This window comes from Jatropha curcas, chromosome 1, assembly GCF_041381405.1.
Source record: "Jatropha curcas cultivar XTBG-Jc1 chromosome 1, XTBG_Jcur_1.0, whole genome shotgun sequence".
In the NCBI taxonomy this organism is placed as follows: Eukaryota; Viridiplantae; Streptophyta; class Magnoliopsida; order Malpighiales; family Euphorbiaceae; genus Jatropha; species Jatropha curcas.
In genome coordinates this window covers 6,178,215-6,201,837 of record NC_143151.1, presented here as the reverse complement: position 1 = coordinate 6,201,837, position 23,623 = coordinate 6,178,215, and the positions used below count along the sequence as shown (strand labels likewise).

The 23,623-nt window shown below is 35.7% G+C and overlaps 2 protein-coding genes across 3 annotated transcripts; one reads left to right on the top strand and one right to left on the bottom strand.

The window, feature by feature from the left end:
* The first annotated feature begins 887 nt into the window (after positions 1 to 887).
* LOC105637346 (DDT domain-containing protein PTM) lies at positions 888 to 10,317 on the top strand. Of its 2 annotated transcripts, none has more exons than XM_012220787.4 (10): positions 888 to 1,044; positions 1,313 to 2,301; positions 2,452 to 3,159; positions 3,338 to 4,571; positions 6,129 to 6,417; positions 6,593 to 6,717; positions 6,835 to 7,301; positions 7,386 to 7,414; positions 8,243 to 8,773; positions 8,874 to 10,317. In XM_012220787.4, exons 2-10 carry the CDS (start codon positions 1,472 to 1,474, stop codon positions 9,800 to 9,802), a joined length of 5,142 nt encoding a protein of 1,713 aa, XP_012076177.1. In that variant the 5' UTR covers positions 888 to 1,044; positions 1,313 to 1,471; the 3' UTR covers positions 9,803 to 10,317. The 2 variants fall into 2 exon arrangements, with proteins under 2 accessions (XP_012076177.1, XP_089571653.1); XM_089715527.1 differs by having other exon boundaries at positions 915 to 1,074.
* A 346-nt stretch (positions 10,318 to 10,663) lies between these two features.
* Positions 10,664 to 22,985, bottom strand: LOC105637345 (AP-2 complex subunit alpha-1). Its single transcript, XM_012220786.4, has 27 exons — positions 22,523 to 22,985; positions 19,742 to 19,873; positions 19,295 to 19,420; positions 18,476 to 18,538; positions 18,287 to 18,384; positions 17,990 to 18,197; positions 17,722 to 17,793; positions 17,553 to 17,645; positions 16,810 to 16,911; positions 16,582 to 16,679; positions 16,188 to 16,269; positions 15,983 to 16,071; positions 15,378 to 15,483; positions 15,237 to 15,302; positions 15,028 to 15,134; positions 14,837 to 14,941; positions 14,628 to 14,748; positions 14,298 to 14,483; positions 13,939 to 14,175; positions 13,367 to 13,447; positions 13,065 to 13,229; positions 12,885 to 12,971; positions 12,657 to 12,782; positions 11,994 to 12,074; positions 11,843 to 11,914; positions 11,343 to 11,422; positions 10,664 to 11,257 (listed from the first exon to the last, which is right to left on the bottom strand). The coding sequence occupies exons 1-27, from the start codon at positions 22,652 to 22,654 to the stop codon at positions 11,107 to 11,109; spliced, it is 3,066 nt and encodes a 1,021-aa protein (XP_012076176.1). The 5' UTR covers positions 22,655 to 22,985; the 3' UTR covers positions 10,664 to 11,106.
* Between the last annotated feature and the right edge of the window lie 638 nt (positions 22,986 to 23,623).

Genomic DNA, 23,623 nt, shown 5'->3' with positions numbered 1-23,623 from the left:
TGTTTTTATATTGTACTAAATATTTAAGGCCGTGGCCTAAGCATAATTGCGGCCAGGGATTTATTGCGTATATGGAGGTGTATGCGTATTTCATGTGACTACTGTGACTTCTATAATGTGTGTGGATTCGATTATTTCATGTGGGCCTGGGCGTATAGTATCTATAGACACGTGCTATTGGGTCTTATTATTTTGAGAAAAATTAATATTTTGTTTTTTTAGTCAGAAAGGAAATTTACTATTGGGTTATTTTAATATTATTCCTTTTAATTTACGTTTTTATTATTATTATTTTGGAATTAGAAAAATTTATCACATGTAACTTACTAAGTTAATAAAAAAAAAAGACAATCCTTTAAAACTTTTTTATTTTTCTAAATTTTAAGTTAATATTTAGAATTATAAATAAAAAAATGACATTATATTGTATAATTTAGATCTATTCATCTCATCTAATTTTTTTTAGAATTTAATCTTCTTATAAATAAAATACTACAGTCTTGCAAGGATAATGTTAATATCACAATTTTTTTTTCTTTTTTGCTAGTGATTAAAAAGGTAATTTTTTTTTAAATTTCATTTATATTTAAAAGAATATATTTATTTTAAACCCTTAATTTTGCTTTTAATTTTTTTACTTTTATTCTTGACTCCTTTAATGTTTAATAAAGCTAATAGTTCTAAACAAAAGCATATAATTTGAGTTTCTAAAAGTAACTCGTGGAAAAAGAAAATTAATTAGTATGAGGTCGGCTGCACTCTATAAATCCTTTTTATAAAAACTTTTAAATTGTAATAAATAATTGCACGACACGAGTCGGTATCGTCAACTCGTAGGCAATGAGTTACGAGTCAAAATCCTAACTCGCTACAGTTTTTTAATTACTCGGTAAGTGGAGAGAGAGGCCGTAGTTCACTTGTTCTTGTTCTCCTCTCCCTTTAGGGCACAACACCTCTCTTCCTATCTATATCCCATTCACAATCGGTTAAATAAAGCAGAATCCTCAATCTGTTCTACAATGGCTGTCATTAAACCCTAACAAGGTATACTCTCTGACCTCCGTTTCCCTACAGGTATATTTTCATATATCGAATATGAAAATATAAATATAGATTAATGTTTTTTTTAAAAAAAAATTGATTTGAAATTATAGTGTTTGATTAAAAACTTTGTTTGGTTCTATAGGATCTGCAAAAGACGTAATTTCCTTTATATTGTATAATTTTTGTCTTGAATTTTCGTTTTTAAAAAATCATCAATTGCAACTATTAAATTTTTTTTTTTTGTTTTTTGTTTTATTTTGTTTTGTAGGGATCTGGATCAGCGATAGATCTGTTGCGGGTGGGAATCTGGTGTAGAAATCTCAGGGGTAAATCAGAATTCGGGATTTTGTACTTTTGGAACTCTAGGATTGTTTTCGTTTGAGTTTTGAATTCTGAGTTCGATCTAATTTGAGCTTTGGGTTATATAATGGAGCCAACGGAGGTCAAAAAGAGAGGTCGAGGTCGACCAAGGAAACGGTGGCGAGAAGAGGATGAAATTGATAAAAAGGTGGGTTTTGCTGTTAAGAAGCAATTTTTGGAAATGAGATGGAAGCCACTTGTGGGTAGATATGTGCTGAAAGAATTTAATAGTAATGGCGTTTATTTGGGGAAAATAGTGTACTATGATAGTGGGTTATATAGGGTAGATTACGAGGATGGAGATTGTGAGGATTTGGAGAGCAGTGAGCTACGTGATATAATTTTAGGCGATGACTATTTTGATGATGATTTGACTGAAAGGAGGAAGAGATTAGATCAATTAGTGTTAGAAAAGATTTCAAAGAATAAGAAGGATTTGGGGAAGGAAGTGGCTGATTCTAAAACTGAGGTTGATAGGGTTGAAACATCTGCATTGACAGAACTGAGTGGTGAAGTAGCAGTTGAGGATAGTGGGGTACAGGATGTGGGTGATGCAGATTCCTCAAGTGTTTCATGTGAGAATTCGCAAGATGATGATTTGGAGCCTGAGGCAGAGGTCCCAATTGTGCCTCCTTTGCCATTGCCTATGTCGTCAGGGACTGTAGGTGTGCCAGAGGAGTACGTTTCACATCTTTTCTCAGTCTATGGATTCTTGAGGTCATTTAATATCCGCCTTTTCTTGAGTCCATTTACGCTGGATGATTTAGTTGGGGCAATTAATTGTCAAGTTCAGAACACACTGATGGATGCCATTCATGTTTCTTTGATGCGTGCATTGAGACGTCACCTTGAGACCCTCTCCTCAGATGGTTCAGAGCTTGCATCAAAATGCTTGAGGTAATCACTATGTATCATTTTTATGCTAGAGTTTGTAAATGGGCATCTTATGCCTGTGTTTGTGCTGTATGGGCACATACTAATTTATATCTGTTTACTCTGGGTTATTTTTTAAAATATTTTCCAGTTAATATTAGTATTATGCTGTAGGAGCATTGATTGGGGCTTGCTCGATTCAGTCACCTGGCCTGTTTATTTGGTCCATTATTTCACAATAATGGGATATTCAAAGGGACCAGAGTGGAAGGGATTTTGTGATGATTTTTTGAAGAGGGAATATTATTCCTTACCTGTGACCAGGAAGTTGACAATTCTGCAAATTCTGTGTGATGATGTTCTGGATTGTGCTGAGATACGAACAGAAATTGATATGCGGGAAGAATCAGAAGTTGGAATAGATCCTGATGCTGTGGCCACCAATTTTCCTGAAAATGGACCGAGAAGGGTCCATCCCAGATATTCCAAGACTTCAGCATGTAAGGACAGGGAGGCTATGGAGATTATTACTCAAAACCATGGAAATAAGTCTTCATGTGATTTAAAATACTTGGGTTCCCAATGTTCTGAAGAGGAGAGAGATGCTGCTAGTGTTGGAGTTGATGGGAATAGTGATGAATGCCGGCTTTGTGGCATGGATGGGACTTTACTTTGTTGTGATGGTTGCCCATCAGCATATCATTCCAGATGTATAGGTGTTGTCAAAATGTATATACCAGAAGGGCCATGGTACTGTCCAGAGTGCACAATTAACAAGTTGGGTCCTACTGTTATTGTGGGAACTTCACTTAGAGGAGCAGAAATATTTGGTGTCGACATATATGGGCAGGTCTTCCTGGGTACTTGCAATCACCTACTGGTGTATGCTTTTTCCTTCTCTTTCAGTGTTTCTTTTAAAAGTTAATTAAAAGTACAAAAATTTTTGAAACATATATCATCGTTAATGCTATTATTATTCATGGAATTATTGTCATTTTCTCCTTGTTTTTTAGTGTATATCTGGATGCTATTAATTTTCTCTGCTTTTGCATTTTCTCAGGCTTAAAGCTTCTGTCGGCGCAGAACCATATTTGAGATACTACAATCAGAAGGATATTCCAAAGTTCTTGCAGGTACTTTCCTCTTCTGTGCAACATAGATCCTTATACTTGGAGATATCTAAAGCAATTGCAGAATATTGGAGAATTCCACAAAGTGCCTTCTCTCCTTTTGAGACAATGGGTGGAGGTTTGAGTAGAGCATCTACAAATGAAGATGAAAAATCTTCTACTTTATCAGTTTCATTTACTTTCAAGGCTAGCCATAAGGTTGAAAATACTGTTAAGGCTGAGAATGAGCTTAGTTCAAATATAAGTGATGCAGATAAAGTGGCAGTCTCATGTCTTGGTACCTCTGTCAATGCAACATTTCAAGCTGACGCTCATGGCATCCTGAGTAATGGTGATGTGACACACATGAAAAATTGTGATCTCATTAATATGAAACTACCTCAGCAGATAAAAGTCAAGTCTGCTGATTCATTTAACCAGCAGATTGATCCGTCAGATTTAGCTCAAAATAGCTTTATGGATAGATCAAGTGTGATAACTACTTGCACCTCTACAAACAGTGACGGCAGTCATGCTGGGGATGTGAATGCTAATTTACCAGCAAGTATATTCTCTCAAAGCAAGGAAGGCAATCGTGCTGGCTTTGGAAGGATTGAGAGAAATTTGACAGATAATTTTGTGTATATGGGGACGTGCTTTAAGCCTTATGCTTACATAAATCACTATGTACATGGGGATTTTGCAGCATCAGCTGCTGCTAATCTGGCTGTTCTTTCATCTGAGGAAATTCGAGTTTCAGAGGCTCATAAATCAGGCAATGCTAGAAAGGCTATTTCCGACATTTTGTTGCAAGCAAAAGCATTTTCAACATCAGCCTCCCGGTTTTTCTGGCCAAGTTCTGAAAAGAAGCTTATAGAGGTGCCAAGGGAAAGGTGTGGTTGGTGTTACTCTTGTAAGGTCCCTTCTAACAGCAGAAGGGGATGTATGTTAAACTCAGCTGCATTGACTGCCACTAAAGGCACCATGAAGATCCTTAGTAGCTTTCATCCCATAATGAGTAGAGAGGGGAGTCTTCCTAGCATTTCAACTTACATTTTGTACCTGGGGGAGATTTTATGTGGTCTTACTGTTGGCCCTTTTGTTAGCGCAAGTTATAGAAAACAGTGGCGTAAACGAGTAGAAGATGCTTCAACTTGCAGTGCCATAAAAGTCCCCTTGCTTGAAGTAAGTTCATTTTCTTTAGTGCATACTTATCAGCGGGGTGTTATTTTTTGCCAGCTAGTAGGAGCCCATACAAATTGTCATTGCTGAGCTTCTTCATACGTATTAGCCACGTTATTCATGTACTACACTTGTAGATGTCATGATCTACATCTTGCATTTCTACATGTTTGAGTCATGATGTCTTTGATTAACTGATTACATACTTGAGGAGTGTGTAGGAATCAATACCTCAGGATTAGTATTTATTCTTAATTAAGTGGGGAGCTTATATATAATGTTAATATGGATAATCTGGCTCATTACTTTTCATAGTTTAATATTTGGTCTGTTCATTCTTTATTGCCATAGGTATTGAAGATGAATATATGTCTGAGTGGTATTATTAGCATGGAGCATTAAGATGATTAAGAAGTCAGCAACATCTCATTTATGCTGTTCTCCCTCCCACACAAGCACATTCATGTGTGTGTATATATATATATATATATATATATATATATATATATGAAAAAAATGTAGAAGCTGAATGTTTGGGTTAAAAAACTTACCTACACTAGGTGTATTACCTCACAGCATTCACTAGGCCAATGCTAGAATGACTCAGAAATTGTGAAATTCCTTTGCTATCCATATCTTTATAATTATATTCATTTTTTTATGTTATTTTCATGTTGGCTGGTGTTTACACTTAGGTAAGTCTTTTCCCCCTTCCTTTCTTTTCTTCTTTTGAAGGAAAAAAAAAAAAAAATTATTACCATTAGTGTAGACAGTTTATAAGGGTGACTGAGTAAGAACTGCATTTATGCATGGATGTTAGAGTAAGAACTGAATTTATGCGTGGATGGTAATCATCCTTTTGTATAATCGTAAGGGTGATTTAAGTAAGAACTGTATTATGAAGAGATACTATTGCAATGGGCTCTTTATCTTTCCATGCAACATTTCTTTGTTGCTTAGCTTAGTGCTTCCACTTTCTTGTTATCTTCAGAGCATAATTGATGTTGTAGTTAAGTTAAAAATTCCCTTTCCAAGATTCCTCTTTAGTAGTAAATCTGGTAACGTACAATATATATTTTTATCAAAAGAGTTTTTCAAGTTCAAGTCCTTGCTACCACCAAATATCAGTAATTAGTGGAATTATTGGGTTAGGTGGGGTAAAAATGGGGGGTTGTCTGTACCCTCAGTAAACCAAAATAAATAAATTAATAAAGATCTTTATCTATCGTTTGAATGGCATTTCAAATTCAAGTGCTTTACTTTGTTTTTTAAATTTTATTGTTGTGAATATTATCAGTGTTTGTTCCAAACAAGTCGTAATTGAAGATCGGTTGGTGATATCTATACTAAATGATATGTTATGTTGCATTCCAAGTCAGAAGGTGTTTTAATATCTCTCTCTCTCTCTCTCTCTCTCTTTTTCCTATCCTGACCTTTCCTTTTGGAAGATGCACTGTCAAAACCCGATTGTTTTTTCTCTAATTTTTTTTAGTCATGTTTGCACTTTTTTGGATGTGCTCTGTTTATTGTTTGATGTGATCTCCTGACATTTATTTGCAGCTTGAGCACAACATTCGTGTTGTTGCTCTTTCCGGGGACTGGACCAAGGCAATGGATGATTGGCTGGTTGATTCTCCTGTAATTCAAAATGCTGTAAGCACCAGTGGAACCACACAGAAACGTGGACCAGGTGGGAAACGACATAAAAGACAATCTGGCATATCTGACATTAGAGCTGGTGGTTGTGATGATAAAAGTTTCATCTGGTGGCGAGGGGGTAAGCTATTAAAGCTTGTATTCCACAAAGCAATCTTGCCTCGCTCAGTGGTTAAAAAGGCAGCTCGGCAAGGTAATCTTTTACACCCTCGCAAACTGATTTCTGTTTAAGAGTAGAAAACCTACATTTTTCTCCTTTTTAGGCATTTCTGGGATTGTCACTTATTTTTTTGTGCATGACATTCTTTGCATTTATTAATTATTATCATCTAGGAGAATTTTTTCAATGTTATGTGTTGCCTTATCAGGTGGTTCTACAAGGATATCTGGTGTCTATTACGTTGATGATCCTGAGCTTTCTAAAAGAAGCAGACAGCTGGTTTGGAGAGCTGCAGTTGAGAAGAGTAAGAATACATCACAGCTAGCACTTCAGGTTGGTTTGATTTTTCATATATTGCAACAGCAATAATCTTTTGTTTTATTCCTCCTCCCTTTTCAGCATACTGTCTCTAATTGTATGTCTTGAAAATGCTGTTGGAATTTGCATCAGGTTAGATACCTAGACCTTCATGTGAGATGGAGTGATCTTGTTCATCCTGAGCAGAATCTCCTTGACGGAAAAGGTCCAGAGACAGAAGCCTCTATATTTAGAAATGCAAGCATTTGTGGTAAGAAAGTTGAGGGAAACAAGATTATGTATGGAGTTGCTTTTGGCAATCAAAAACATTTGCCTTCCCGCATCATGAAGAATATAATTGAACTGGAGCAAGGTGAAGATGTAAAGGAGAAATACTGGTTTTCTGAAATGCATGTTCCTTTATATTTGATCAAAGAGTATGAAGAAAGAGTTGGTGAAATAGTTTTGCCATCAGCGAAGAAGTCCTTGAATGAACTATCTGAGTTACAGAGAAGGCAGTTGAAAGCTTCCCGCAAGGATGTATTTTTATATCTTACATATAAAAGAGATAAGTTGGATAGATGCTCTTGTGCATCGTGCCACAATGATGTTTTACTGAGGTATGTTTTGATTTATTCTACTTTTCATTGTGTTTCTCAAACCCACTTGCTCTAAGCTTATTTGTTTTTTTTGGTGATCTTCAGGAATACGGTCAAGTGCAGTGCTTGCCAAGGTTAGTAGAAGCTGTCATTCTTATCACCTCATTCTTTCTCTTCATGTTTATATTTCTAAAACCTTTAAGGTGTTCAAGTGTTCTTTGGAACATCAAAGGGATTTCTTCTAATTTATGATGTTTTTGATATAAAAGAGCAATCATTCTTACTAGGTCTCTTTCAATCCTTGTAATATGCAACGTTTATCTCTTTATTTTGCTTAAAATGCACGTTTGGAAATTTACCATCACACACTCCCTTCTCATGATGTTTGAGAAAAGATTTCCGGCACATGGTGCTTGCCACCTAGTGATTGTTCTATTTATTGTACAAGTCAAACGGAAAGGAAAAAGGAGATGTATTTAAGTACATTATATTAAGGGAAGAGATAGGCACCTTTCTAATTTATGCACATGCATGGAGAGCTAATTTAGCAAGAAGGCCTGAGGATTTCTCAAGCACTACTTTGTACCTTGACATATGGAAGAAGATACAATTGGGTTCTCACTTTTCTTGAGTCAATTATGTGGTTATTAACTCATTATGTTTTGGTCCTAATAAACTCACTTTTGACCTTCTTAAATGAAACAACTTTTTGTCATTCGCTTTTTAGATGAGACATTCTTTTGGTTTCTCACCTTTTAACAAGTTTTTATCTGGTGAAGAGAATGCTGCCATTGCATTGCCCACAGTATTTTACAACAGATGAGGATACTTGTGATTCCTTTATGAATATGGACATATCCTTAGCTGAACTGTTGACTAGTTGGATGTCTCAAATGATTTGTTAATTCATTTTGTCCTATGTTATTGGTTGCATTAATAGGTTTCTCTTTATGCCACACCAGGTTATTGCCATAAACATTGTACAACGAGCTCGACAATTTATACAAACGAGGAAGTTGAATTCTCGATTGCTTGCAAGCAGTGTTACAGTGCCAAAGTTGTTACTCCTGATAACAGTAATGACTCTCCTACTACTCCCTTGCCCTTGCAAAGGCGGGAGTCTCAAAATGTACTGACAGTTAACAAAACGACAAGGATTAAACTTCACACTCAACCATTAATGTCTGTCAAAACCCAGGAGAGCAGTTCTGAGACGAAACAAATTACTTCTGCTTCTAGTTTGGCAACAAAAAACCGAAGTAGAAGTTCGGCAACAAAAAGCCGCAGTAGAAGTTCAGAAATAAAACAGCAAAATAAAGTAGGTAGTTGGGGTGTGATATGGAAGAAAAAGAACGTTGAAGACACAGGAATTGATTTCAGGTGTAAGAACATCCTTCTTAAGGGCGGTTCAGAGAGATTGAGGCCTGATTGTCATCTTTGCAAAAAGCCATATAATCGTGAGCTTATGTATATTTATTGTGAAAAGTGCAAAAGTAAGTCTTCTCCACCTCATAGGCGATATTCATTTTTCAAATGAAAATTGTATACTTTCAGTTTGTGTTCTACTAACTGTTTGTGTTCTGATTCCTGCAGATTGGTTTCATGCTGACGCCGTAAAACTTGATGAGTCCAATCTTCCTAATGTGGTGGGCTTCAAGTGCTGCAGGTGTCGTAAAGTAAAATCACCTAAGTGTCCTTATGATGATTGCCCCGAAGTTGAGAAGCCAGTGGGCCACGAGTCACATGAGAGGGTGTTGAAGAAAGGAAATGTAGAAGTGGACTCTGATTCTGGACCTGTTGCTGAATCTAAAGAGTACTATCCAAATACTCCTATGTTTCCTAAGGGAGAACCATTCATACAAGATGATGATCCTCTTCTTTTTTCTCTTTCAAGAGTTGAGCAAATTAAAGAGGACAATTCTGGACCGGAACTTGAATGGAATGCGACTGCACAGGGCCCACAGAAACTACCAGTCAGAAGGCATGCAAAGCCTCAAGTGAAGACAGAAAATATCTTCGAGAATAATCATAATGCTGAATCTTCCGTACCTCTTGGTGGAAATAACCTTCTCCCTGAAGAGGAGTTGCCTTCTTGTGGCGAGTGGGATGTTTCAGCTAATAGCCTTGAAGGTGACATACTGTTTGATTATGAAAGTCTCAACTACGAGGACATGGAATTCGAACCACAGACATACTTTTCTTTTACGGAGTTGCTGCCATCTGATGATGGTGCCCAGGTGGATGGATTTGATGCTTCAGGGAATCAATCCTGTGCAGTTTCACAGGATGGATTTCCTGAACAGTTTGCAGTGAGTATATCTGGTGATGGACGGGAGCCAGTGAAAGCTCCTGAAGCTACCATTGATGCAAAGCCTTGTAAGATGTGTTTACACTCAGATCCAGTCCCTGACCTTTCTTGCGATATTTGCAACTTGGTGATACACCGACATTGTTCTCCTTGGGTTGAATTGTCATCTGCACAAGGCACTTGGACATGCGGTCGTTGCCGAGAGTGGCAGTAGGTAGCTGATATGGTCATTTTGGCTGTTTTCTTTATAGGCAATGATGATGCTTGGAGGAACTCATATCGAAAAGGTGGTGAACTAAACCTTAAGACTTAGGAGCTAAGATTGTTTTCTTTTGATGAAGCAGCACAATATTGTTTGTGTGCATTATTAAGACTTAGGAGCTAAGAGTATCATATACCAGTTTCTTCATTACTGAGGTTGCTGTGGAAAGCTTTTGTAAAACGCCATGTTACCCACGTACAGCGTGTCCTGTCCCACTTGCAGAATCAGTCCTTCGGAAAAGTTCAGACCATTTTTTATTTTCTCAGGTCTGTTCAGGTTATGATTTGGCTGATGTCAAGTACGGGTATCAGCTGAAATTTGATAGTTTCACAACCTCAGAGTTAGTCCCTTAATGGGAGATAAGCAGGTTTTTTTAGTTGTGCTTATCTGATTACATGTATAGATCACATTTCCATCTCTTATTTTTTATGAAATCAGTTTAAATGCATAAATTTTTTATTGTTTTAGTGGAGCGCTCTTTCTTCAAATGTGTGGAACTTAAGGAATGATAGGACGAGCCTGGCCAAATTCCTTTTGGCCGCTACTATTATTTATTACTTCTAGAAAGGGGACTTGCGCGGTGAAATTATTAAGTTAAAATCATTAAATTCACTTTTGGACTCGGTGCCTAATTTTTTTAAAATTCAAATAACTTATGTCGCTACAGCTTCTAAACGCACAATCTATTTGATTTTCTTGCTTCATCAATCATTAATCCATGCTGGATCGGCTGACATCTGCATTTACGGGAAACCAAGAACCATAAAACAGTAAAAGGTTAATGTAAAACTATAAATTGCCCTACAATTGATCTTATTGAAAACATAATTCTGCATTAACAATCAAATACAAACTATTACAACTCATTCTACTTCATGTGAATATCTTACAAAGGCTGTCATTTAGTACAGAAAACAATCCAGCTAAACTGGAAAAGAAGAAAGGAAAAGGGGAAAAATGATAGGAGAAAATTTAAAGAAAAAAATACCCTCACCCCAAGAAGAAAAAACCTCACTAAGCACATTACAATTGTGCAAAAGAATCTCAAAATCCCGACCAACCCCCCCTTTTTCTTGAATTCCACAAATTAAGCCGACCACAATTTAGCTCCCCCTTAAATTCCGCCAGCCCTTGCATAATGAATTTCCTGATCTTCCACTTTGACTCGAGGGATCGATTTTGGTGGGACTGCTGTATAAATCACGTTTATAAGTGTATATTGAACAAATCTTCACGCATCAATCACTTCCAGATTGTCACAGCAAACCAGCCAACAAGGCCCCAGGATCTGTCGAAGGTGCCACTGGACTAGTTGGCTGTGCTACTGAAGGTGCTGGTGGTGGTGCTGTAGGTCCACGAGGTGCCGTAGGAATGCTAACCAATTGTTCCTTGATGAACTCCTTCAGCCTGCAAGTTTAAGAGTCAGAAACACATAACAAATGGTTATGTCACAGGTTAGGAGGACGGGAACAGAAATATCTTAAATTCGTACTCAAATGTTAGAATGGGATCCCCTGAGGCAACTGTCATTCGCAACTGGGTTCTATCTGCTGGATCAGTTTCAATGCGTGCCTGAAATATCATAGCAATAAAAGGGGGATGTCAAAGACCAGTTTGAGTTGCATCACAGCCATGGAACAGAAATGAAAATATGACGGATAATTAAAATATAATGAAAATTATAGGGACTATCATGAATTGTTGCACTTGTCAATTGCAGCAAATTTGGATGAAAATTTTTAATTTCGAAATCATGGTAAAAGAATAGTAATGAGACTTTAATTAAAATAAAGGGATAAAAACTCACATAACAAACTTCATAATTTTTTTTAAAATTATCTAAAATCTAAAGAGGATTATTCCCTTTACAAAAATGTTACCAACAAACCTAGTTCTGCCCCCTGTACAGGCCCACTGAAAAATACCCCATATAAATACTCATTCCACAACAATAATAATAGCGCAGCACCAAATAAACAAAATCTATCTTACCAGGCAAAGCATCGCCCGTGTACTCTCTGAGTAGAAGGTTGTACTTGCAACCAGATTATTAGGATTTGGATCCTACAACGGGTAATGAAACAGTGAGAAACTATGGCGTAACTCAGAGAGGGCAAAACTGAAAAAACAAATAGCAGCTTACAAGTCCTGGACAAATCATCAATCGGAAACTGTTAAACAAGTTTGCCATTTCAACAAGAGGTAGTGGTCTTACGCCTCTAACCTGCACAATTAATAGGCCAAAAAGAATGAAAAATATATATCAGAAAATACAGAGAATATTATGTTAAGATTGCTGGGGAGGGACTTAACTATGACATCCTAACCATAAATACAAAAAGGAAAAAAAAATGCAGAGAATAATGATCGTTGATCGCAACGCAACCCGCAATTCACAATCCTAAATGAGTTGACATTGCCAAAGACAGTTTACATAAGGTCCCATATTATAGCTCTAAAAGCAATCATGTTAACTAACATCTCATTTTGTCTGTGAATCATACTCCAATTAATTATTGACTACTAATAAAATCTGAATAGCACAACTTTAAAAAATGTTTCTACCAACTGGTCCCAGTCCAAGAAAACCAACTATCCATATCTTAATACAATTACATTCTACATTCCTTTTTTTTTTAAAAAAAAATATATATATATATATATATATATATATATATATATATGCCTACTATCATTGGGCAAACAAGAACAGAGATGGCATCATATAAGGCAGACATGGTTAAAATGAGGCTTTTCTATTTAACAAAAGTTCATATTTTCCAAACATGAAGCATAATGAACATACTACTTCTTGAAGCTTTAGAGGCGGCCCTGAAAGTGATCTCCATTGAGGAAAGAACTCTTCAGCAGACACCGATATAGGCTGAAGAAATTTGTTCAGGACTGCTGGAAGGCGAAGCTTGACATTGATCTATAAAAGGACAAAAAAAATTAAGTAACTGGATTTAAGAATGTTGCTTAACTTCCTAAAGATTAGTGACGATGAGCAGAAGATAATCATCTAATTAATTACCATGTTGGTAACAAACTTGTAGGAGAAGTCAAGAACAGCAACATCCCTGCTTGGCCGGAGATTCAAAACTTCAAGTGGACATTGTACCTATCACGAAACAAGCAACTGATGAATAGGGGGAGACAAGATTAAAGCCAATACGGATGTCAGCAACCAATGATTAACCATAAGCTTATTAACCTGTGCCCGTGGAGGAATTGTTTCAGGTACTAACGAAAGCTCCATTTTTAAATGGGCAGGAGGCAATATTAGAGCTTGAACTGAATCAAGTGGAGAAGTATTTTTGTTTCCCAAGAAAAGAACAAGACGGCCGTGTTGTGCCCGCCACTCCGCTTTTATACCGATCTGCAAAATATTTGCAAGATTTTAGAAAAATTGCAAGGCCAATTAACGACAGGAAGTGGTGGATAAAACATGAAAGAAGATATTAATCATAAATGAACTGTAGTAACATATGAGATATTAGAATAAAAAATCTGTACCTGAATGTACGGATCCTCATATAAGACACCACTATCTTTTAAGCATAAAGCATAAAATCTTTCACTGGTATTCCCTATTGGCTGCAATGAAGGTGAACATAGTTAGCTAGCCAGAAGTGAGAACGTATTTGCTATGGAGTTATGAACATCTCCATAACACAAATGAGTTAGGTTAATACGGTAGTTAGCTATGGGGACAATTGCACATCCATTGAATTTTAATTGAAGAGGATCAAAAGAGCATGATAAACACTTTTGGACTTAAAATACATGTGGAAAAATTAACAATAAATAACTTATGTGATAGACTCTTGAAACTTCAGAAAAGAAAAAGGACAGAAAAGAGAGTGCATTCATAGAGCCAAGAATAGTATAGAAAAATATTATGGAAATTTTAGGAAGGGAGCGAAAAAGAAGAGGGGCATGATCAAAGACTAGATTTAAGATAGCAAAGGCCCCATTCTCTCTCCCAACTATGTAAAGGCATAGAAGAGATACTAAACCTTCCAACTTCCACTCACATCTTCAATCGAAGGAGCAAAAGTACAGTATAGAACTTGCTGAAAAAGTACCTGAACAGAATTTGCTTGCTCTCCAACAGGAACGATAGCATTAGTATCCACTACACTTGGAACACCTTCCAGTCCAGAGACTGCATTTTGATCAGATTGAACTGCAGCTCCAGGAGGGCCTTCAATAGCCAGGGGGCCCAAAAGATCACCAAGAAGATCTGGTGAGAAAGGTTGAGGATCTACCTTGCTCAGAGTTCCATTTGCCTGGGTTAATCCCTGTTCAGCTGAAGTATGGTCCTGAAAAAAATACAGAAATTCCCAAATAAGTAAAAAAAAAAAAAAAAGATTGTACTAGAAACTCCAAAGGAAAAATAAACAAGGAAGAAATCAAGCATTCACATAAAGAGATAAGATCTAACCACATCTCCACTCATGTTGGGCACTTTGACAATACTAAGCGGGCCAACAATCTGTGGTGGCCCATTTGCAGGGCGTTGGTCAGTCACAACCAGAGCATTTGACATATGTTGCTGGGCCCGCAACTTAATAGCACTTTGTTCTGCAGTATCAACTTCTGTGTCTTCAGCTCTTCTAATCAGTGCAGACTACATTCAAAGCGATAAAACCAGTTCAGAGCCAAGAGCGTGCAACTGATTTACTTAATCAAAATCATTAAGAAGTTCTCAGATCTGTAACAGCAGAGAAGTAAGCTTCTCACAGAACTAATACTGTGAGTTGCAATGAATTACCTGTCGCTCAGGGAATTTAGGCATTTCAGCCAATATGTCCACTAGAGCTGCACCTTTCCTACTTAATGCAAAATACTCGATTGCTCGTTGTTGTATTTCAACATCAATGCAGCTCTCATATCTATGAGATATAAAAATGTGTTAATGTCCAAAAATAAAAGATGAAACACTAGCCTGAAAATAGAAGATGAGAAACATGGTTTTCTCACTTGTTAAATATTGCCCAGATTTGGTTTTGCAGTTCCTGGTCAGGAGGCTGAGTGTGCATTAAGATTTTAGCATATGTTGAAAGAAGAATTGGAATGGTAGATGTTCTGCAGACACATTTATAACTCTAAGTTGCAACTGTTGAACGAAGCAAAATACTATAGTAATAGGAACAGCAATCTTTGTGTCTTACGATACAGTAGGAAGCTTCTCATGTATCATCATAAATATTTCCTTAGGACTACAACCAGGTCGTCTGGCCAAAAGGTGGCTGAACTCTCCAAGGAGATGAGCACTGACCTGTTTCATTAATATAATAAAATAAATTTGTCAGAATTCAAACCCCTCTTCCTGTACCACTGTTATTGATTACATCAAATGTTTTTACACTCCACTATGTACCTTGACCATTGTTTCATGTATGGCAGGCTTTTCAAGATACTCCCTGGCTTTTGCTGCTGCATAAGGCTGATAAAATATTTTAAATTTCAGTTCATAATTCTTTAAATGAATAGATGTTTGTTCTACAATGATTTTGATTACCTGTAGGTCCTCGTTGTTTGTAACAAATTGCACAACACGAAACCATATGTCGTCACTAACGAAATCTCCTGCTTTGTCAATTAACTGTAGGATCACATCCACATACCTGTATTTAAGATAAATAAAATCATATGCACAGAATTAAACATTGTGCAAGCAATCAATGCAACAGCAATAGTTAACTTAAAATTTTGGAAAGCAAGGTTTGCAATTCAAGGTACTAATACTTGTATATCCAGAGGAATTACTCAAATACTGAATATGATTTAGTCCCAACAAAAGCCTTTCCAATTTTGGTTGTTTCTGTCTGGTAAGTTATTATTTGGCCAAGCTACCAGTGAGTCATTATTCTTTACAGAATTATTTAGTCCTTATAGTTTTTCTTTTATGAAGTTTGAGAATAGCTTCTCCTTATTTTGGAGCTCCTTAAAAGAGTATACTCTTAGTGCACAGTTGCAACAAACCTTTTGGTGTTTTCATTAATAGACTTCCATTTATTAAGAAAAGGAATCTGCTCATGGTAAACTGGCAATCTTGACCGGTTTTAGAGAAGTCACATTGTAACTAAAAACCTTAATGCAACAGCAACAGCAAGATGTCCTTACCAAGATAAATCAGGGGCGAACTTCTCTGCAAGAATAGCAGCTTTAAGAGACAATTCTTCACGCATTGCAAAATCTGCTGAGCTTAGATACTAAGTATAAGAAAAAAATCAAGATCAATCAGTGGGTGGGGCAAAAATCAAGTACACCATTTCAAAAAATAGAGTGATTTCACGTAGAACAATTAATTCACAAAACCCAATTGTACCTGCAACAGTTCTTCCACTATGTCCTTTGCATTTGAAACATCACACATACCATAAAGTAAATCAAGAGCACGCCGTCGAATGCTGGAGAGTAAAATTGAAGTCAACATACACAAAAAATGAACATATGTTTGACCTAGAAATCAAATAATGTGGCAGTATGGTTTCAAGGTCCATATTCAGTATTTTATCACTGGAAAAATGATACATTGGATACATAGTGCATAATCTGACCTACATGTAGGTTCAAAGACGTCCTCCCTTAAAAGACTTTACAAGAAAAGAATATCTAAGGAACTTTAGAAGAAAAGATTTTACTAGTGCCCCAAATATTATACTGAATACAACATCAGAACTATTGAGATTTTCAAACAGTGCAGCACACTCAAGTTCAACCTGATATCAGGATCTTTCAGTGAGGTGATGATTTGAGCCTGGTGTCTTTTAATGATATCTTGCACATCCGTAACCATCAACATGCGAGTCATATTCTCCTGTTACAGAGCAATAAAGCAATGTAATGCCCAATCATACAGCCATGTTAAGAATACAAAGACCAATTACATGTAAAATTTTGAATTGATACAAGAAATTAAAGAGAATTGTAGTAATTCCACAGCTTACCAAGCCAAGATATCGGATATTTGGTTCACGCACAGCAATAAACTTCCCAAGCAGTGCAACACATTGCGACATCATTTCTTTTTCAGCATCAAGATGCATGACCTGCAATAGGAAAAAACCAAGCCCTTAGAAAATCGAAATAAGAGAGCTTTATTTCAATGAAAGCTGTTTGAAGAAAAAATAACTTGTTGAATGAAATAGGGGGGGTGCAATTAAAGTAAACACATTTGCCATCTATATTGTAGAAACTCATGGCACACAGAAGATATCAAAAAGCTAAACAATGATTAAAATCACCAACTCATGGGAAATAAGACTATGCCCCTTAAAAACCTCATCTTTCTTAATAGAGAGAACCAAGTTACTAAAAACATTCAAATATAAATAAATATATTATTTAAAGAGTAAGAATTGTATGTTTATGTGGATATTGAATAATTACATCACAAAACAAAAATGTTACTTTCCCCATAAACGAAACTCTCAAATCATGATAAATGAGATTTAGCTTGCAAATGAGCTAAAATGTAATATTTATTAAACTTTAGGGAACATATTGTTGATTTCAACAAGTCCAGCCAATACGATGTAGTTTCCAACAAAACCCCACAGGTCAATCCGACAAGCCTCTTAAGATATTTAAAAACTTGTCTTAATCGAAATAATACAAGATCAATAAAATATGAACAGTATTTCACAAAACATATTTCACATGCTAAAATGCTTGTTTGCAATATACTTACAAGAGCAAGTGCTTCAAAGAGAACAGCATGTGCTGCATTGTTCTTATTTACATTTTTTACCACATCAGTTCCCATTAGTATCCGTTGCAAGACCTGAAATTATGAAGGTTTTATAAGAATCAGAAATCTCAGAGAAATATCTAAATAAACTCGTTGAGAAAAGTTGAACCTCAAACAATGATCTTCTTATATTAGGATCTTCGATAGTTGGAAAATACTGAAGGGCCCTCATTGTCTTAACCTGTGTCCCAAGAAATAACATGAGAAGACAATAAATTGCTATTGGAAAAAGTTAACGATTAATAACAAAAAAATGATTTTTCTACCCAAAAGAAATAGGACTAGGGCTGAACTTGATCTCATGAACAACAAAAAGTTCCATTGGAAAATTATTTTGCCTTGAAAAAAGAAAAGAACATGAAAGAGGAGAAACAGACCTGAAGCCAAGGAGACGGAATTCCATAGTAAGTGTACTCTTGGGGAATATCTTGGTTCCTAGCAAGTCGCTCCAATATCCTAACACACTTTGGGAGACAACTCCAGTATGCTTCATGGTTATTGGATACTAAAGCAACAAGAAGGCTCATAGAAGATGTCAAAACACCAAGATCACGTTCATCTAACAGTTGAGCCATCCGATCCGCCCTGAAACATTTGTAAAGAGACAGTTCAGATTGACACAGGCAAATGGATAAATTTTAGAAAACACTCTAGTGCATACAGTTCAAGCATACCAGCCATCTACATTGACAACATCAGGATTTTTCCTATACAAGCGCAGCAGACATAATGCAGCCTTTTTTCTCACAAGTGGTCTACAGCTGCTAGAAATCTGTAACCAAAACAGCAGAAAGAAGGGTAGAGCATCAAATCAATTATCTTTAATATAAGCCAGTTAAACACAAACTTATGTCCTCTCTTACAAGTAACTTTTGAACATCTGCTGCTAATGATTCAGCAAATTCTCTGCCACCAATATTCCCGACCTACAAAGTAGAAATCATAACATTTGTGCATGAGGTAGGAATCTCAGTATTTTGAATACAGATTGTAAGGTATACAAAATGCTACAATAACACACAAAAAAAAAAAAAAATATAATAATAATAATAATGAAACTACCGTATCTTAAGAACTAGAATAAGCAAATATCAAGTGTTTCTTTTGTATCCAAGGAATAGCATTAATTGCCAAAATGTAAATATCTTATGTCATTATTAATCTCAAATTCCTTATTAACTTTAAGGCATTAAAATCATTTTAGTTGGCTCCTCAGATAAGTTTAATCTCTCTCTAGCCCTTTGTTGGTCTAATTTCATCCAAAACAAAATTTGAACACCATAATGCAAGTTCTTGCAGCTTCCAAGTCCATTCACTGATAGATAAATTCTCCAGCTTTTGTTCGAGATTAAAAAAAAAAAAAAATCCAACATCCCCTACCCTCCATACCCCTTTTGTGGAATATTATCTACATTCAAGCTTTAAGTATACAGGTAATGACAAGGGTGTCGTTAATAAGAAAACCCTAAGGATGACAACCGACATAGGTGATGGTATCCCAGATTATAAAAGGTACTTGTCACAAACCCCCTAATTAAGAACTGACACAATCCTTTTCTTATAGGAAAACGGAAACATGGCAACCAAAAGTCAGGATAGTACTCCTTTCTAATAAGATTTAAGTGAGTCGAAAACAAAAAGTAAACAGGTACCAAAGCAAGAAATGGTTTCCAGTTGCATACCATAGTCAATGCCAGGCACTGAAATGTTTCATTTCGACCAATAATGTCATTGCGTACAGTATTTATTGCCAACCTCAGAAAATCATGATTCTCATTGAGCAAACATGATGTCACTATATAGCCAACCTGCAACCACAGCAGGATATAAGTAAATTAAGTAGCAAACTCATCTTAATTTGGAATACATTAGAATATCTAAGCATTAACCGTTCGCAGCAAGAGAAATGAACTCTTGCTGGAATTGAATATTCCACTTCTTCACATCTAGGATAATGTTTCCTATGTATTAGTGCATCTAGAAAATAATTGTGACATGCAGCGTATAATGATTATTGCAAAGCAAGGTTATAACAATCATCCGCAACAACCAAACTCCTAAGAGCCAATTAATAGCCAGGTAAATGATCCCAAATTTTTAGATTTCATAAAACCCATAGAGGAAGTTACCTGCTTTTCTGGGTATTTCGGTGCAGATATTAAGGAAACAGCTTCCATGTGACCAAAATCTACATCATAACCCAGCATATAAATATAAAGCATTTTCCAAACATATTTCTTCTTCTCATAAGGACTCAAACCCTGTTTGAAAAACAAACAAAAAATTTACATGAACAATTGCTCCCTGAATTAAATTTGTTACATAGGGGTCATATGAAGAGAAAGTAAGAGATAGAATAAAGAATATTAATGTTTAAATTGTGTCTATAAATTACTAGGAAGCTTCATTAGCAAAAAATACAAAATAAAATTAATATAAGCTAACATTGAGGCAAGGAGGCTGCAACAAAATGAAACACCTAGCTAACTAAACCAGAAGAGCAAAGCTAATCACGTGAGGGAGAGAAGAAAACCCAAGAAAAATAAAGGAATAAAAAAGGAAAGAACAATTGATTATTGTTTAATCATTTTTGGTCTTTAATACCTAACTTGTTTTTATTCTGAATTAGATATCAATTACATAAAATACATAAAGATTGTGAGATTATCCGAGTCAACTTTGTAATACACATTACATTACCTGTTTTACAACATAAAATCATTTTATATCATAGAATAGCTTTAGCTTTACTTGTATAAATAGAGTCAGATTCTTGAGTGGTACAATTATAAAGTACAACTCCTTATTTCTCTTATATGTGTTAACAAATATTGTAAAGATAAAAGTATGCAAATAGTCCCTCTTGGTATAGATTTTGAGTGCTGAGATTGCTGAGTAAAGAAGTTTGAAAAGGCTGCCTCACAATCAAAGTGCGGAATGATTAAAGGCACCAGTTTTCACAGAGCTTAAGACTGATAAGAATCAGCTTGTACCTTGCAAGGATATCTTCAGCCCAGAACTCCCATAGATTATTTATTTTAGACAACATGAAATTACTTTTTTTATCTGACAATCTTTTTTATAAAGAACAAATCTACTTGGAAAATAAAAAGTCCAAACAACAAGGAACTAAAAAGGGAAAAAGAACGAAAGTTCTTCCTCTAAATCGAAAAAGTAAAGAAAGTTCGAAAAAGCACCAGAAAAAATAAGATACGTGCCAGTCCAAAACCACAAGAATAGACTTCTCAAAAAGCAAAGTTGTGCAAGGCTATCCCAGTTAAGCCATTAGAGATTAGACTTGTAATGTACAAAGAATTAAGGGCACACGGTCACACACATTCGCATGGAGTAACAGTTACCAGTGAACACATGAATGTGTTGAGGCATAGCAGCAGGAGCAAGATCAAGGCTTAGTTAACAGTCTTCTTAGTCTATTCAAAACATGTCCACCTCACTGCCACTTAATTCTTCAATTATCTTAAGCCAATCAAAATCTGAATCTATATATCCATACTAAGCCTTAACTCAGACTAGTTGGGTTGGCTATATGAATCTATTGTATCCATACTGCTTTGTTCATAGCTAAAACTTAAGTTAATTTCCATGTTAACTCAGAATGAGCTAGGAGAATTCTATCTCTACAGGCTCTCTGTCCTCCCTTATCACTGTACTTTGCTAATCTACTGGAAGAAGAAGCATCTGTCATGCAGCAGCAAGCAAACTTGATTTCAAAGACATCACATACAAATGACCAAAGCAAATCCTGAGAACAAACATCAACGGGGGATGCACTGATGCAAAAGATTTCACAAAAAGTCAATATCTTCAAGTGCAAGAAAAAAAACTTCAACCAAAGTGTTGAAGCCACACCAATTCCTCTAACTCAAAATTTCTCCAAGTAGACCTTAAAACTATAATCAGTCAGAGTATACCTATGGGGCATCAACACTTAAAAACATCCTCACATATGTAAGGAGAGTTACCACATAACCATCATGATATTTTAATAGAGCCCAAGCATAAACTATGTAGATGCTGTTTTAAAAATAAACCAACTTCATTTCATAAACTAAGCCACTGGAAATCCTTCCAAGCAGTTTAATGATGTTTAGGAAGTGAAAGTTGATGGCAAAAGTGGTAGACAAATCTAAATGCATCAGTCTCAATGATGAACAAAAATAAGAAAAAGCAATATGTATAGTCAGCTTAAGATGACCAAAAGTCATTGCTTGCCTATCTAAGAAGAAAACTGGAATAGTGTCTGGGCCAATGAATAAAATGCCCATCGCTTAAATGTAAATTTAAGTTTTCAGTCCTAAATCTGAGACCAACCTCTACCCCACATGGCTCATTCTCGATAATGCGTCCATTGCAAAGTAATAGAAAATAGAGACTAAAAAGAATAATACCACATATTCATGCCCAGTACCATAAGCTAAAGAGAACTAACACAATAAACTATTAACGTAAATTAATTTAATAAGATTTATTACTTCTCTTTAGCCTCCTAATATAATAACATTAATACATATGCCACTCAGTTGCATCAGCTTAGCTTATGTAAACTCTTTCCTTTCACAGACTCCACGCTAAGCTACATTAGAAAAACACTAATTATCCAAAAAAGGAAAAAGAGCTCAAAGCTCAAGTTTCTTGCTTGCATGAGCTCAGTTGAGTGAGGGAAATTCTGCTTCACCGAAAAACTATTTCCCTTAATTTTAAAAATTCTCCAACGACCCATATCATAAATATAAATAAATAGATAAATAAGCCATGGAACCAGCTTCATCGTCCTTGAGATCAAAACCATAAAGAAAATATCGGCATATTTACAAAAAAACTAATCAAAATGAAAAAAGAGAAAAAGAAAAGCCGAAAACAGAGTTAAAGAGAGAAATGAAAGCCCTAACCTTCTCGTGTTTGAAGCGAGTACGGATATTGCCGAGCTCTTTATCAACACGAAGCCTCTCCTGCTCTTTGTTAGGGCAATTGCGAATGTCACTGATAAACACAGATAGACCTCTCATACCTGAAAGCGCCATTTCCTCTCAGATCCAGCAAGAGAGGTTCGCTTACCTTCTCTTCCAGCTCCGAATTTTCCAAATCTTCCGTCTAAGTTTGGGAACCAAAAGCAAAAACAGAGATAATGAGATCTAAAAAGAGACAGATCTTCGCCGGAGATCTGACTGTAGAACTTGAAGCAGAATCGATAGAGAGAGAAAGAGAAGGAGACTGCTGTGATCTAGAGAGAGACAAAAATGTGTGTTTTTTAGAGAGAGAAAGGAGAAGGTGGACTGAGGGGAAAATTTGGAAAAGCCGTCGGGGGAATGCGGGAGACGACTTTTATTTTACTATTTACTCCTCCATTTGTTCACATATTTCGCTTTTGTTTTTCATATCTGATTTCCCCTATTTTCTACCTAATATTTTTGTCTATTAGTTTTCATCCTTCTAGAATAATATAATCCATCTCCTTTAAATTTTATTGAATTTTTTAATTAAATTTATCTTTATAGTTTTTCGCAAAAAATTTTATAATCTATTAGAAATACAATATCTCATTAAGTATATTGTCTTGTATAATATTCTTTTATTAAATTGCAAAGAGTCTATTATTTAACATCTCTAAATAACACAATATTGAAAACCACCAAATGATTTTTTTTCCTACAATAATTTTTACGAGGAAAAATTATTTTAGTTTTGTTTAAAAGTTTTAATAAATAGATGATTCTGTGGCATGGGTTTTATTTTTGGATTATGTTCAAATACTTTTTGCGGGTACTTGGATAAGCCCGGGTCCGTTAGTGTTTCCCACTTTTGGATTTTGAAGTTTTGAACGAAGACGTACCATGCTGGAGTTGACTAAGAAAAGGAGAGTTCTATTTATATGTGGGACTCAATGGTTTGTCATCTAGAAGTGGGAGTTGCTTATTTATTTATTTTTACATAATTAAAAAAAAAACTACATCCCACTCAAAAATTTACTACACTAAATCATAAAACCAAGG

Bases quoted from the DNA above. Each gene is read 5' to 3' on its own strand.
- LOC105637346 (XM_012220787.4), top strand. From the start codon at position 1,472: ATGGAGCCAACGGAGGTCAAAAAGAGAGGTCGAGGTCGACCAAGGAAA. The intron at 3,160-3,337 runs GTATGCTTTTTC...GCATTTTCTCAG, and splicing joins ACTTGCAATCACCTACTGGT to GCTTAAAGCTTCTGTCGGCG. The intron at 6,418-6,592 runs GTAATCTTTTAC...TTGCCTTATCAG, and splicing joins TAAAAAGGCAGCTCGGCAAG to GTGGTTCTACAAGGATATCT.
- LOC105637345 (XM_012220786.4), bottom strand. From the start codon at position 22,654: ATGGCGCTTTCAGGTATGAGAGGTCTATCTGTGTTTATCAGTGACATT. The intron at 18,198-18,286 runs GTATGCTTGAAC...CAAATGTTTCAG, and splicing joins GTTGTCAATGTAGATGGCTG to GGCGGATCGGATGGCTCAAC. The intron at 15,484-15,982 runs GTAAGGACATCT...TCTTAAATACAG, and splicing joins TTCGCCCCTGATTTATCTTG to GTATGTGGATGTGATCCTAC.